Source organism: Dreissena polymorpha, chromosome 10, assembly GCF_020536995.1.
Source record: "Dreissena polymorpha isolate Duluth1 chromosome 10, UMN_Dpol_1.0, whole genome shotgun sequence".
NCBI classification, from domain to species: domain Eukaryota; kingdom Metazoa; phylum Mollusca; class Bivalvia; order Myida; family Dreissenidae; genus Dreissena; species Dreissena polymorpha.
In genome coordinates, this window is record NC_068364.1 from 74590817 (window position 1) to 74606180 (window position 15364).

Sequence of the window (15364 nt, forward strand, 5' to 3'; positions counted from 1 at the left end):
TAATACTTAAAAAGCAGACGCAATGATGAAATATCTGCATCAGGAATAAAAGTCTTTCAATATAGTATGCCTTAATTATGAAAACTGATTTCTGTTGATCTTACATTATTTCATTTATGAAAACTGATTTCTGTTGATCTTACATTATTTCATTTATGAAAATTGATTTCTGTTGATCTTACATTATTTCATTTATGAAAACTGATTTCTGTTGATCTTACATTATTTCATTTATGAAAGCTGATATGTGTTGATCTTACATTATTTCATTAGTATATATCTCTTGCTCAACTTGTGTAGAATCTCAATAACTGTTTGTTTTATGATCATTTCCCAGGGTTCTTTTTTTTTGCAAGTATTTTTACGCAATCAGGGAAGTGCATGGTCTGAAATCTGGCAATCCAATACAGGATTAGAATTGTACATGTAAATAGTTTGTTATAATGTGAAAATATTTGTTCACATGCCTTTTTTGTCTGTATTGTGATGAAACTTTTTAGTTAACTGAATTGTTCCCTACTTTTTTATGCCCCTGAAGGAGGGCATATAGTGATCGGACCGTCCGTCCGTCTTTCCGCCAAACTTTGTGTTTAGGTTTCGAAAAATGCTCATAACTTCTATGTCCCTTCAGATAGCAACTTGATATTTGGCATGCATGTGTATCTCATTGAGCTGCACATTTTGAGTGGTGAAAGGTCAAGGTCATCCTTCAAGGTCAAAGGTAAAAAACCCAAATCCATGGGCAGTAATAAGCTTCGAAGGGAGATACTTATCTGTACCTGCCAAATGATAAAAAACAATTAATAAATCAATACGGGGCAGTAGGGGGCATTGTGTTTCTGACAAACACATCTCTTGTTGTATATAAATTATCATAATCAAAGAACTGTGTACAATCTCTAGATTATTATAATTTGAGCATAAATTGCCCTGTGTTACAAATTTTTTGTTGTAGGGGCTTTCTGAAATGAATTCTTTATAGAAACAGGCGCGTTTAGTATTATACTCCTTGTATTTGAAAAAAAATCGCTTTTTATGCACATTTAGTATATACCATGTTGATATTGAAAATACTCAAAAACTTTTATATAGTTATTCAGTTTTAATTATGTAGTTATATTTTTATATATAAAAAATGCTCAATATAAGACTGTAGTCCATTGCAATTGGTTTTAGAGGATAGATACTTATATATGTGTAAATAAAAAAATTCTCACAAATACTCATTTGTACGAGGTTAGTCCGAAGTTTTTTTATCTCTTTTTTTTTTGTTACAAAGGTCATGTGTATGTTTTGTGTGTAAGGATACTAATTTTGTTGTTTTATTTTTATGCCCTGGATCGAATGATCGGGGGCATATTGTTTTTGGCTTTTCTGTCTGTCATTCTGTCCCAAAACTTTAACCTTGGTTCAAGTTTTGCGATAACTTTTGAAATATTGAAGATAGCAACTTGATATTTGGCATGCATGTGTATCTCATGAAGCTGCACATTTCGAGTTGTGAAAGGTCAAGGTCATTCTTCAAGGTCAAAAGTAAAAAAATACAATCCAAGGGAACTAATAAGCTTTAAAAGGGAGATAATTTCTAAACCTGCCAAATGATGTATTGAAATATTATTTCAAATTGATGCAATAGGGGGCATTGTGTTTCTGACAAACACATCTCTTGTTTATAATAATATTCTCTTTGTATAAAACCATTTAAATGTTGATTTCTTAATACTTACAACCAAGCTACACCAATTACTGGCATACCAATAAACTTACATGTTATGGGACTCCATTCTTAATGTCAAACCATATTTACATCTTACGCTATGACTTGTTAATGTTAAAGCAATCTACTCATGTTAACCTAGTGCAATTATGATATCCATGCATTTTTATGTTTCATAACCTACCCTTCACATTAAATTGCATGCAATAATTGTATTGTATGCAACAACCGTATTGCCTCAAATAAGTGTGTCGCATACAATTACTGTATTGTTTGAATACCTTTATTGTATTGCATTCATTTTTGTAAAGCATTCGTTTATTGTTGTTAAATATATGCTGTTAGCACACATCATGAATTCATGTAATTGTACCATTATTTGCTTGCATTTATTGTTTGGCATTTATTATAGTTGGTTGAAAATCAGGCATTTTCTTACATTTATGTTGTTATTGCAATGTTTGCATAAATGAATATTGTTTTATTCATGTTAACTTTTGTTTTATAATTGCTGATATAGTATTCGGACATTATAATTTTGATGTTTATTTTGGACAAATATTGTCCTATAATTTGTGATATATTGGTAAATCCCTTGGTAATTTTACATGAAATGATTTCCTGTTATTATGTGTATACACAAGTGCATTTTTGCTAAAGACATGTTGTATGCAAATTTTGTACTAACAGATCATTACTTTAACCATAATGTTTAATGTGACCATAGCATATGTTGGTGGCATTTTGTGTTAGATTATTTATTTTGCACAGAGGGTAAATTTCCATGGGATCGCAATGTATTAAAATAGTTTTTACTATGAATTTAATGCATTGTGACCCCAAATTGGATTTTAACCCAAATAAATGAATTGCAAGCAAGCATTTCCACTGGAAATTAAGAAAAATGAAACAAAACTGTTTCACAAATACATCTTTTGAAACAGTTTTGTTCCATCTTATAACACTTGCATTATTTAACACATTTACCTAAACTTTTTAAACTTCTGCTTTTAATATGACTTTTTATCCATGATGTTATCATTTCCAAAATTTGCAATGATCAGTTTGTTGTACATACCATTTTTTATGTGGGATTTTATACATGTTCTACTTACACAAGATATGTATATAACCATGACACTTACCCAATTTTCGGACAATCTGTACAGACCTTTGTTATTTTTTCTGCTTTTGCATCATTTTGTCATATAAATCTAAATAAAATATACTTTAAAATTAACACCAATCAATAAACAATGTATATGTGGATCGTCAATTACATCCATTGTTCATTTTAAGATGCTGTGTTTTTGCTAAACATGTAAAAAAACACTAGATTTGAGCATTTAAATACAATTCTAATAGAGCATATTTCGATGAATATTCTGTGCTGTGAAAAGGGTCAAACTTTTTTTGTAACTAGAATGCAAATAATTATTCTCAATAAATGCATCTTTATTAAAAAAGTTGTTATTTTTAATACAGTATTATAGAGCAGTATGATATTTGTTCTGTAAAAGTAGTTTTATTTGTATCTTTGTTGAATTTAACCAATTTTCACCAGTATTCTTTGTTTAAAATAGTCGACATAATGTGACAATCAAAATGGTGACGTTTATACAAAGTACCAGTATTCATATATATATTGCTTGATTGCAATATATGCCAAAATCTGTGAAAAGGCCCCTAAAAAGCCAGATAATAGTGGAGCACGCTGCCTTGCCAGATAATAGTGGAGCACGCTGCCGTGGGATAGCTCGTGTTGATGTTTTTATATTAGATAATTATATTTTTACACAGAAAAAGACTGTGAAAAACAATTCTTTGTCTTTCTATATGTAGTTTCTTTGCTTTTCGTTACATTATGAAGAACCTTTTGTGTTCATGTGCTTTTAAAATCCAAACTTATTAAATGATAACAATCATTTTTGAACATTGACTGTATGAGGTAACATTTGTATAGAGCATAGTAATTTTTTTCAATTTTTTTGTTGTTGACTTTCTCAGGCATCGCAGTTGTTAAATCTAACTAAACACAGGTATTAACATTTCATATTTTTCATTTTCAATATATCATGCATATCAAAAAGATGTATTATTTACAATGACATTCCATGATCTACTCTGGTTGTGTATGGTGCAATAGCTCATAGTGGATTATTGATTCAGTCTACTTCTCCTGTTGTTTTTCCACTAATTGAGCCTTGTTCTGAGAAAACTGAGCTTAATGCATGTGCGTAAAGTGTCATCCCAGATTAGCCTGTGCAGTCCGCACAGGCTAATCAGGGACAACACTTTCCGTCTAAACTTGATTTTTGGTAAGAAGGGACTTCCTTGAAACTAAAAATACCATAAAAGCGGAAAGTGTCGTCCCTGATTAGCCTGTGCAGACTGCACAGGCTAATCTGGGATGACACTTTACGCACATGCATTCAGCCCAGTTTTCTCAGAACAAGGCTCAATCGCATTCTACTTATATAGTTTTTATATAGAGAAGTATATAGCAGAGAGATGCATAATATAATCTGTTCTTTAAAATTGAACAATGTTGTTGTTTATTCCCACCAGACCAAAACTAAGTGTTTTCATCAATTATCATCCTTTACATAAAGGAGCCTTGCTTTAGGGAAAATTGTGCATAATGCATGTGCGTAAAGTTTCGTCACAGATTAGCCTGTGCAGTTTTCACATGGTCCTTTATCATTTTCTCCACAAACTAGAATAATGCCACATCATTTTGAGTGCTTGGCAGATTTGGCTTAAACTTAATTGGCCTATTGTTGAGGATTTATGATTGCAACCAATGTCCAGCAAAATTTCCTATTGTCATTTTGAAAAACTGCCATATTAGGGACCCCATAACAGGGTTCCCAGTGTTAGAACAAAATTCCCTGATTTTTCCCTGTTTTTTTCCCTGATGGAAAATAAAAATTCTAGGATCATAATTTTGACCTATTTCTTGTTTTAGACGAACTCAATAAATAGCAGAGGCAGACAATAACATGTATTATATTTATGTAATTTTAAAGCAATGTCCTCCCATTGTAAAAAAGTAGGTATTTACTAATAGTTCACTTAAAGCTACATGTATACTACAAAGCCACCATAGCCACGCAAAGGAATCGATTTGCTGTTTTAATTTAGGACTTTTCAACACAAGTCGGGAAAGTCTGACCAAACGAAATTCCCTGATTTTTCCCTGATTTCAGAAACTTTTCTCAAATTCCCTGACTTTTCCCTGACTGGAAAAAGAGACAGTATTTTTCCAGGTTTTCCCTGATTTCCAGGTTGGCTGGGAACTCTGCATAAGCAGTTGAGCTGGCTGTGCAACTTGTCGGGAACACATTATTTTGTCGTGCATGGATGAAATTTTCAACCAACATGGTATAACTTTGTCGTGGTTGGATGAAATTTTCAACCACTTTGGCATAACTTTGTCGTGAATTGATGAAATTTTTACCCAACATATTGAGTCAGAGTGTAACACTTAAGAACTATGTCCAACCAAGGACAAGGTAACCCGGAATTCAAGGTCAAATAACAAATTTAGGAAATCAACACATAACACTCTGTCCAGGGCTTAACTTTTTCTAGCATGGATGGATTAAAAATCACTGCGGAAGTGCTGAGACTGATGTGACATAACGTCACACGCAGTCCACGGTCAAGGTAAAAATTAACAAGATGTGTTTGTCAGAAACACTATGTCCCCTTTTGCGCCGCTTTGAAGCTATATATTTGACCTTTGACCTTGAAGGATGACCTTGACCTTTCACCACTCAAAATGTGCAGCTCCGTGAGATACACATGCATGCCAAATATGAAGTTGCTATCTTCAATATTTCAAAAGTTATTCCAAAATGGTCAAGTTGGAGCAAACACACAAACAAACAAACCAACAGACAGGGCAAAAACAATATGTCCCCCACTATAGTGGTGGGGGGCATAAAAATGTATTGTCAAACCAATGAAATTAGTCCTTAACACTTTGGTCTTGGCCAAACTGTGACCTGAATAAACAGATATTAAAGTAACATTACAGCTCAAAATCAACGAAACTTTCGTACAATTGTTCGTAAAATAAACTTAACCAATTAAAAATCAGTGTTCCTTATGGTTATTGCCAAAATTTCAACGCCAGATGTGGACTGGTAAACTAGATGTTTGTAGATACAAAATGATCGTTTTTATCATTGTTTAATTTCCCGCAACAATATCTTTTCATATGACACATGAACACTAACGTGGTGTACGCGTGTCGTATGAATAGATATATTCGCGGAAAATTAAAATGGAATTTACTGAGTCACAAATAAATAAAAACAAGCATATTGTATCTACAAAAATCTATGTACTCATACCACATCTAGCGTTGAAAATGTGGCTATTGCTATAAGGAAAACTGATTGTTGTTTAGGTGTTATATTTATTTTACGAAATACTTTACGAAATTTTCGTTGCTTTTGAGTATTATAGAGACTTAAAAATAACTTGTCAGCATGATTAGACGGATTTTCCAGCACAAAAATCTGGGAACCATTTCTTAGATCTACGAACGTTCAAAAATCATAAATAAGCTCACAACGTAAATTTAGTTGCTGTTCTATAAAATTCGTAAATTTACTAATAACATTTTTTGGACGTTAAGTTATGCATTGTACCAGAAACAGCCCCCTGGTCTTTAGCCATATGGTCAAGTTCACAATTCAAAGTAAGAGCACAAGTTTGGAAAATCAGTCCTTATAACCACCATGGTTTGATTTGGCAAACCCAGGTTCACTATGCTTATTACTTTTACCAAGTTATTGCGAACTTGATCTAAGTCCTAGGTTCAAGATCATAGTTTAAAGTTTAAGGATCCAATAAAAGAGATGTATTCTAAGCAATCGGTCCAGTGCATGCCTTTGTCCAGCTCATAATTGAAATAACTTGGCACAAAACTTATGTTAAAACAATGTTACAAAAACTGAAGCCTAATGTCCAAAACCAAGGTCATAATTTAAGGTCAAGAAATTAGTCCATATGAGTTTGTTTCAAGCATGACTTTGTGCTGCATGGATTGATTTTCAAATAATGTAGTACATGTGATCAGCATTTTGACGCTTAAGAACCATGTACCTAAGATATAGTTCAGAATTCACTTGTATATACTGTTATAAGCATAAATAATAATAAAAAATTGTATCCGAAAATCAAGAGTACACGAATTTTAGGTTTTGGAGAATATTGAATTGACGATAGCATATGGTAATGTTATGTATTTAGTGTCAATTATTTCAACGAATAAAATCATGTGCTTGTAGAATAAAGTATAATTTACTTATGTATTTGTTTCATGGTAAGATGTTGGGTGTAACATTTTGTTATTTACCCAGTAACAAACAAGGGCTGTTTGCAAAACATGCATGCCCCCCATATGGGCTGTCAGTTGTAGTGGCAGCCATTGTGTGAATACGTTTTTTGTTACTGTGACCTTGACCTTTGACCTAGTGACCTGAAAGTCAATAGGGGTCATCTGCCAGTCATGATCAATGTACCTATTAAGTTTCATGATCCTAGGCCTAATTATTCTTGAGTTATCATCAGGAAACAATTTTACTGTTTCGAGTCACTGTGACCTTGACCTTTGACCTAGTGACCTGAAATTTAATAGGGGTCATCTGCCATTCATATTATGAACCTATGAAGTTTCATGATCCTAGGCGTAAGTGTTTTTGAGTTATCATCCGGAAACCATTTTTCTATTTCAAGTCACTGTGACCTTGACCTTTGACCTAGTGACCTGAAAATCAATCGGGGTCATCTGCGAGTCATGATCAATGTACCTATTAAGTTTCATGATCCTAGGACTAATTATTCTTGAGTTATCATCCGGAAACCATTTTACTATTTCGGGTCACTGTGACCTTGAACTTTGACCTAGTGACCTGAAAATCAATAGGGGTCATCTGCCAGTCATGATCAATGTACCTATGAAGTTTCATGATCCTAGGCGTAAGTGTTCTTGAGTTATCATCCGGAAACCATTTTTCTATTTCAAGTCACTGTGACCTTGACCTTTGACCTAGTGACCTGAAAATCAATAGGGGTCATCTGCGAGTCATGATCAATGTAACTATGAAGTTTCATAATCCTAGGCGTAAGCGTTCTTGAGTTATCATCTGAAAACCATTTTACTACTTCGAGTCACTGTGACCTTTACCTTTGACCTAGTGACCTCAAAATCCATAGGGGTCATCTACATGTCATGATCAATATACCTATGAAGTTTCATTATCCTAGGCCAAAGCGTTCTTGAGTTATCATCCGAAAACCATCTGGTGGACGGACGGACAGACCGACATGTGCAAAACAATATACCCCCTCTTCTTCGAAGGGGGGCATAAAAACTAATGGTTTATTGGCTTAAGGCATTAGTCTGCCAGGTTTTATGACCTTAATCCGGTTGTAAAAATGCATGATCGACGTGTCACCAGATAAGCACAACAGTGCAGAATCCTGGCAAAATAGCACTGTAAAATTAATTGTCAGAAAATTTAGAGTCATTAACCCATTTATGCACAGTGGACTATCCCATCCTTCTAAATTGGATCAATTTATTTCCAAAATTATGGTTGCCTAGTATATTTATTATTTTTAGAATATTTCTTACAGAAATGCCTTTAAGCAAACAGCGCAGACCCCGATGAGACGCCGTATCATACGGCGTCACATCTGGGTCTACGCTGTTTGCCTAGGCCTTTTTCCTAGATGCTAGGCATAAATGGGTTAATTATGGTTAAAACCCAATATGTCTGTTAATATAATAACGGAGAAAAAAGGGAGTTCCCGAAAATTAAGTGTAAAAAACTTTGTATTTTTGGGGAGCATAACATTATCCAACATAGATGCGCATGGTATAATTTAAGTGGGTTACAACATAAATCTTAAGGTAACTCACTAGCAGAGACAAGCAGAGGTCGCCAAATATATACGGGCAATCTGGGATTTGTGAGTTAACTCCCTGACTTAGCAACAGAACTTGCGGGTGCAAGAAAAGGGGCAGATACTAAGTTTACACAATAACTACGCATAAGGTACACAGGCTATTGTCTGCTTAAGGAAAAAAACTTGAGAAAATAACTTGATTGGTTAATGTAACATTTACCCATTACAATTATTATACATTAACATGTTGTTAAGTAAGAACTTGTGTTCTAGAGCAACACACATTTAATTACTCAAATTATAAATTTAATTCTTCATAACTTCACTTCATATTTAGTCAACAGATCTTTAAATACATCAGTCTCAGGGTCTCTACCCTTTAAAGATTCACTCAATTTTCTGAAAAGGCTGTTAAAATAATCTTTCTCTTTAGAACTCAAAAACTGAACCGTCAATGAAAACCTATTTGTAGTGCTCAAATGTTGAAGAATGCACAATATGGCATTAGAATCCTGTTCCGCAAAAGCGCAATTCAGGCAATTTCCAAACTCTCCTAGTAATCCAAAACCGATCTCGGTTTTGAAAATCGTTCCTAGTTGTTCACCACCTATTTGCAGCAGGTAAGCGTACTGTTGTTTGGTGTCCTTATTTAATCTCCGCCATTCTCGCACAAATCCTTGACCCGATGTTGGCCAGTCTTTAGCCTGCAGTGTAAAATGTTAATAATATATTATAGGATTGTATTGCAGATACAAGTTTTACTATTTAACCCTTTCAGTGAGGGAACCGAATTTTGAAGGACTTTGCAAACAGTTTGGATCCAGATGAGACGCCACAGAACGTGGCGTCTCATCAGGATCCAAACTGTTTGCTATTCTGATAGTATTCTGTGAAAAAAATCGAAGAAAATGCTAATTTTAGAAATTCAGCAGACGACAATTTTGCAGATGACAAATTTCCCAGCATGCAAAGGGTTAAACTTGAGATTTGTCACAAAGGTCAGCTACTGTCAAGAGCAGGAATGTGTCTTGCACATCTACATGTTATGTTGATGAGATATCGCAGTGTCAATTAATGCAGTCTGACCTATACAAATGCTATTTACAAAAACTATTTGTCTGACCCTAACCCTCTTCATTCTCTTCTTAAAATGTTCTTCTGACAAATTGACTAAATGTATATTGTAATGACCCAGTCAAGTCATTACATGCCTTATTGTTTACTGTTTAAACTGACTTGCATGGAATGCAGTTTCCAAAGTTAAACTACTACAGCGTGAGGATCGAGTGACATTGTGGCGTTCACAATTGAATGTTAATGGACATAAACACATGGTATGGGGTGCTATTCTTCAAATCACCTTTTGAAACAATTTTTCTTAAGAATTTCAACTAGCACATAAAAGACAGTTTTTATGCTGCTTATGGCAATGTGAAAAACATCAGAATTACTTTTTTTAATTAGCCTTGTGTGCTTAGCCTAAAATTCCATGTGTAACGCATTCATGTTCACGGTTATGCTGCATGCAACATGAAATTTTGGCAACGATTTTTACTTTGCATACGGCCCATCAGAATGTGCACACATCACAATTGACTGTATCATTGTTTATATCTGTATTCCTTTTGTTTAGTATTTTCATAGACACTAAAAGAAAAGACTCTTGATGAAAGTTTACTTATTGTACTGTTCACAAAACAAGATGAAATTATTAAATATTCACATGAAATTCAATCATCTGGACAATTGGTTTAGAAAAGCCCTCATATAGGCTTAAACAATCGTTCTATTGGCCAGGTATAAGAGGTTGTTTATCAGTATAGCACTAACCCTTTGCATGCTGGGAAATTTGTCGTCTGCTAAAATGTCGTCTGCTGAATTTCTAAAATTAGCATTTTCTTCGATTTTTTTCAAAAAATACTATCAGAATAGCAAACAGTTTGGATCCTGATGAGACGCCACGTTCTGTGGCGTCTCATCTGGATCCAAACTGTTTGCAAAGGCCTTCAAAATTCAGTTCCCGCACTGAAAGGGCTAACTGTGATAATGTGCATGTTGCAAGTCTAATACAGCTCCAAAAGCTCCAATGAGAAATTATATTAATGGCGAACCAATTGAGAGAATTTCCATTGATGTTTTAGGTCCTTTGAGTACAACACTAAAAGGCAACAAACGTATTTTAGTAGCAGTGATTAAGTTAACAAAATAGAATGAGGCTTATCCCCTGCCTAATCAAGAAGCAACAACTATAATTGCTGATTTCTTAGCAAATAATTTCATTTGTTGGTTTGGTTGTCCTCTGCAAATTTAAAGCAATAAAGGGACAAATTCACTTCACAGCTTTTTCAAGATGTTTGTAATTAGCATAGGTGCAACGCACCTATGCTTAAGGTATATACGACATTTCGAAAACCCACATCGATCGGTTGACAATTATGAAGCCTTACCTGACCAAAAATCAGACGAAATATCTATTTAATTTAGTATATGGTAATTCTTACAATTGTTTTTTGGAAACGTTTTTCTAACGTTTTCTTCCAAGAATATTGCTGACACCGTTTTTAGTGAATTTTTCTAAGACCGTTTTACGTGAAAAAACCTTCTAAGAAACTAAAACAAATTTCGTTCGTAAAACAATTCTGTTCCTGTTGATAGTGACCTCACGCCTTATTTCTATTTCCTTTGTTTACTGTTCTGTGAGAGGTCAAATGTTTACATAACTGAATTCATAAGGCCCTGGTTTAAGGATATTTAACATTTCATCGGTTAATTATAAATAGAAATTAAAACATAATCTCAGCAGGAAGTGGGGCATAAAGCACTATTATTCTTTGAAAATGTGTAAAAAATGGCGGAGTACGATGAATGTTTTCTGATTTATGACATGGATTCTGACCTGCCTTTCTATGGATTTGATGAAGTAGAGTTTGAAAGTAATAGAGATGTGTTAATTGAAGTTAAAATGATTTACTTTGAGCCAGAAATTAACGTTACGAGTAGAGCTAACGGTTTAAATGTGGCATCAGATTTAATGGATTCGCGGACGAGTGTTGTGTCTGAATATTAAATGGAAAGCTGTAAATGTATCAAGTCGGAAAAGAAAACGGATGGCTGCATAATGGTTTGCGTGAAATAATGTAATTCTACGTATTTATTTTCATAGTTATGTCATTTTGTAACCATTCACATTCGTCACTATATGGAATTCCCGTTTCTAAAAATAGAACATTTTGGTAACAAGGGGGGGCAACTCGTGATGTAAGCAATCGTTAAGGTTACAATATACTAAATAATCGAGTCATGAAGGGCTGTACTCTCTAAACCAATCATCATATTTTCCTCGAAGGCATGTTATACACTTTAGACTGTTGTTCTGGTTTTATCGTTTGGAGATATTGATAGGGTAAGCATAGGTGTTCACTACTAAATCCCTGAAATAGGATAAAGTTGGAGATTAAAGTAAAAAATGGCACTGCAAAAGGTTACAATCCACTAGAAAACGGCAGAAAAAAAGGCGCAAAAACAGTCGATTTTGATTTGAGTCGAATTCTTTTTTGGTTTGAACATGACATATATTTTTTATTGCTTAAATCGATTCAGCTAAGAATGCCCGTCAAGAAAAGGTACGGTTATGGGGGTCTCTATGTGCAAAATGTTGTATTTATTTTCGCTCAAAGTTGTCGCTTTTACATCGAAACATACAAGGAAACTATTTAGTATATTTTGACCTAAACATTTACTTCAGCAGCAACTTCCCTGTATCTTGCAACTATGCTTTCAGCGCCGATGGCGCTCTCGTTTTTCTTCAGACTTCACATCAACAAAGTAACATCCAGTTCACTTCAACCCCAAATTAACTGTCCAGAACGATTCAACAGAACTCTTTAAATCATGTTGGCCATTTATTGTGAAAATGACCAGCGGCAGAGGGATGAGTACCTTCCACAACTTAACAAAATGGTGTTTGGGCGTGAAGTTACCCTCCCAGTTGAAGAATATACTGGTTCACCAAACTCTTTTACCGATAATGATGTTAATAATGGCCATAGCAAGCCTTATAGGAATAACAAAGTAAGTGCAATTATTATTATCATTATCGTCATTAGTAGTAGTAGTAGTATTATAACTTTGGAAACTGCAATCCACATAAGTATAAACAGCAGTGCTCTAGCTAGGATTTTAAAAGGGCAGGGTGGTTTTTTTGCCAAAAGGGCACTTTCGACGCGTAGAATTTTGTCAAAAGGGCACTTTCGAGTGCGCGGGCTTTTCTGGAATGCTTCCACATGCATTTTAATTTATAAGTTATTAATAATTGTTAGAATATATTATTCCCATTATTATTAAACCATTTAAATATAATGTCTACAAAATGAAATAAATTAGTTACTTGTAATGTAATAAGAGATTTATAAATTATCATATGTAAAAGGGCGGAGGCTCGGGAGGGCAGGGCGGGGCGCCCTCAAATTTAGGCCTAGCTGGAGCACTGAAACAGTAAACAATAAGTCATATGATGACCTGAATGGTTATAACAATATGATTCTCATTGGTTTGGTTATTCAATGGGGTTTAACTTATAAATAAGTTCTTGAAAAATAATTTAACTTTAGCAAAATGTTCCAATGTGTAGCCATTGGTAATATTGCAGATAAAGTAGACAAAGCAAGCCCGCCATAATACCTTTGGAATTTCAGCAGTAGTTTCTCTGTTTCCACTGTCCTGTTTCTTCTGAGCCTGTGTGTTCCATGGCTGTATAAACTTGATGTTTGTCAGTCTGTCGTCCTTCTCGAGCGGCAGAAGGTGGGATGCCAGGACAATGTCACTGCAAACATCGACATTGTCATAATGAGTTGTGTTCTGCGAAAACTGGACATAATGCATGTGTGTAAGTGTCGTCCCAGATTAGCCTGTGCAGTCTGCACAGGCTAATCAGGGACGACACTTTACGCTTTTATGGTATTTTTAGTTTCAAGGAAGTCCCTCCTTACAGAAAATCAAGTTTAGGCGAAAAGTGTTGCGACCTTCACAGGCTAATCTGGGATGACACTGTACGCACATGCATTAAGACCAGTTTTCTCAAAACAAGGCTCAAATATACTGAAGTGAAATTAGCATTCTAAACAATCAACCATATGTTAAGCAACATATTACAAGGTCAAGAAAAGTTTAAATACTGGCCTGTTCAACCCATTTATGCCAAGTGGACTCTCCCATCCTTCTAAATTGGATCAATTTATTTCCAAAATAAGGAATGACTAGTAGACTTATTTCTATATTTAGAATAATTCTAACAGAAATTCTATTAAGCAAACAGTGCAGACCCTGATGAGACGCCACATCATGCGGCGTCTCATCTGGATCTACGTTGTTTGCCAAGGCCTTTTTTCTAGACGCTAGGCATAAATGGGTTAAATACTGGCCTGTTAAAAGGACAATTTTTAGCACAGCATATTTCAACATTTAACACTTGTGTGGTTATTTGGATCAATGATGGTCGACCTTTGCAGTGATTCATTGTCCCACCTTTTTCAAAGGTAATCTACAAATTCATTGTCATACCATTGTAATTCAGTTGTACAAATCTTTGTGCACTTATATCAAACATATGACATTTCAACTAACATAACTATGCACTAAAATAACTCAATGAAATAAAATGCTTCCTTATATGCACAACTGTATGTGAATGGGAGTATAATAGATTTAAAGGGTATATTAAAATCATACCTTTAAACAATGTTTACCTACAATTTATTTACATTTGAATCATAATGACCATTCATAACTATTGTATTAACTGTTCATAACTATATTTTCTCCTGAAATTGGATTCATTTAAAATCTCTAAATAAATTTTAAAGAAGAATAAAAGTTGTACCGAAACTCGTCATAAGATGCAACTTTCTGGTGAACAGCTCGGAACTTTGCATCATTTTCTCTCCAGTATCTAGCCTCTCCCTCTACAGCATTTTGAAGTTCAGACTCCAACTTCTTAAAGTCAATAACTTTGTCATCGTCATGTGAAATCTTTGCAGTCTGAGCTGTTGTCTCATGAGTGTCAGTTTTAGAGATAGTCAGTTCCTCAGTGGTTTCCGTAGTCATTTTTTATAAGTTCTGAAGAATATAAAATAACGGTGTGTATGCAAATCATAATTCATCAATGTAAATGGTTATCCACATAAATAGCGTCTTTGGAATTCATTATAATATCAAAACATTTGACATCTTCCCTGCTCCATTTTAAAAAATATTTGTAACTGTTTGAATTATCTCACAAGATAATTGCGTTGTTTATTCAGCTGATAGTGACACAAATTTGTAACACTTTACTTGATTAGCCCTACTAAAAGGGCTCTCGTTTTTTATGGGCAACACTCTGTGAAAGAAGGCTTAATGAATGTGCATAAAGTTAGTGTCATCCCAGATTAGCCTGTGCAGTCTGCACAGGCTAATCAGGGACGACATTTTCCGCTTTTATGATATTTTTCCTTTACAAAAAGTCTCTTCTTTTAGGGGGAAAGGGTCGTCCCTGACTGCAGACTGCACAGGCTAATCAGGGACGACATTTTCCACTCTTATGATATTTTTCCTTTACAAAAAGTCTCTTTTTTTAGGAGGAAAGGGTCCCTGACTGCAGACTTCACAGGCTAATCTGGGACAGCACTTTACACACATAAATTAAACTCCCTTTTCACAGAGCATGGCCCATATAATATTCAA

General features: G+C 34.5%; 1 protein-coding gene across 1 annotated transcript; it reads right to left on the reverse strand.

Annotated features, from left to right (window-relative positions):
• Positions 1-8839: 8839 nt before the first annotated feature.
• Positions 8840-15020, reverse strand: LOC127848906 (coiled-coil domain-containing protein 103-like). The gene is made up of 3 exons (XM_052381601.1): positions 14523-15020; positions 13325-13466; positions 8840-9348 (listed from the first exon to the last, which is right to left on the reverse strand). The coding sequence occupies exons 1-3, from the start codon at positions 14744-14746 to the stop codon at positions 8959-8961; spliced, it is 756 nt and encodes a 251-aa protein (XP_052237561.1). The 5' UTR covers positions 14747-15020; the 3' UTR covers positions 8840-8958.
• Positions 15021-15364: the final 344 nt, after the last annotated feature.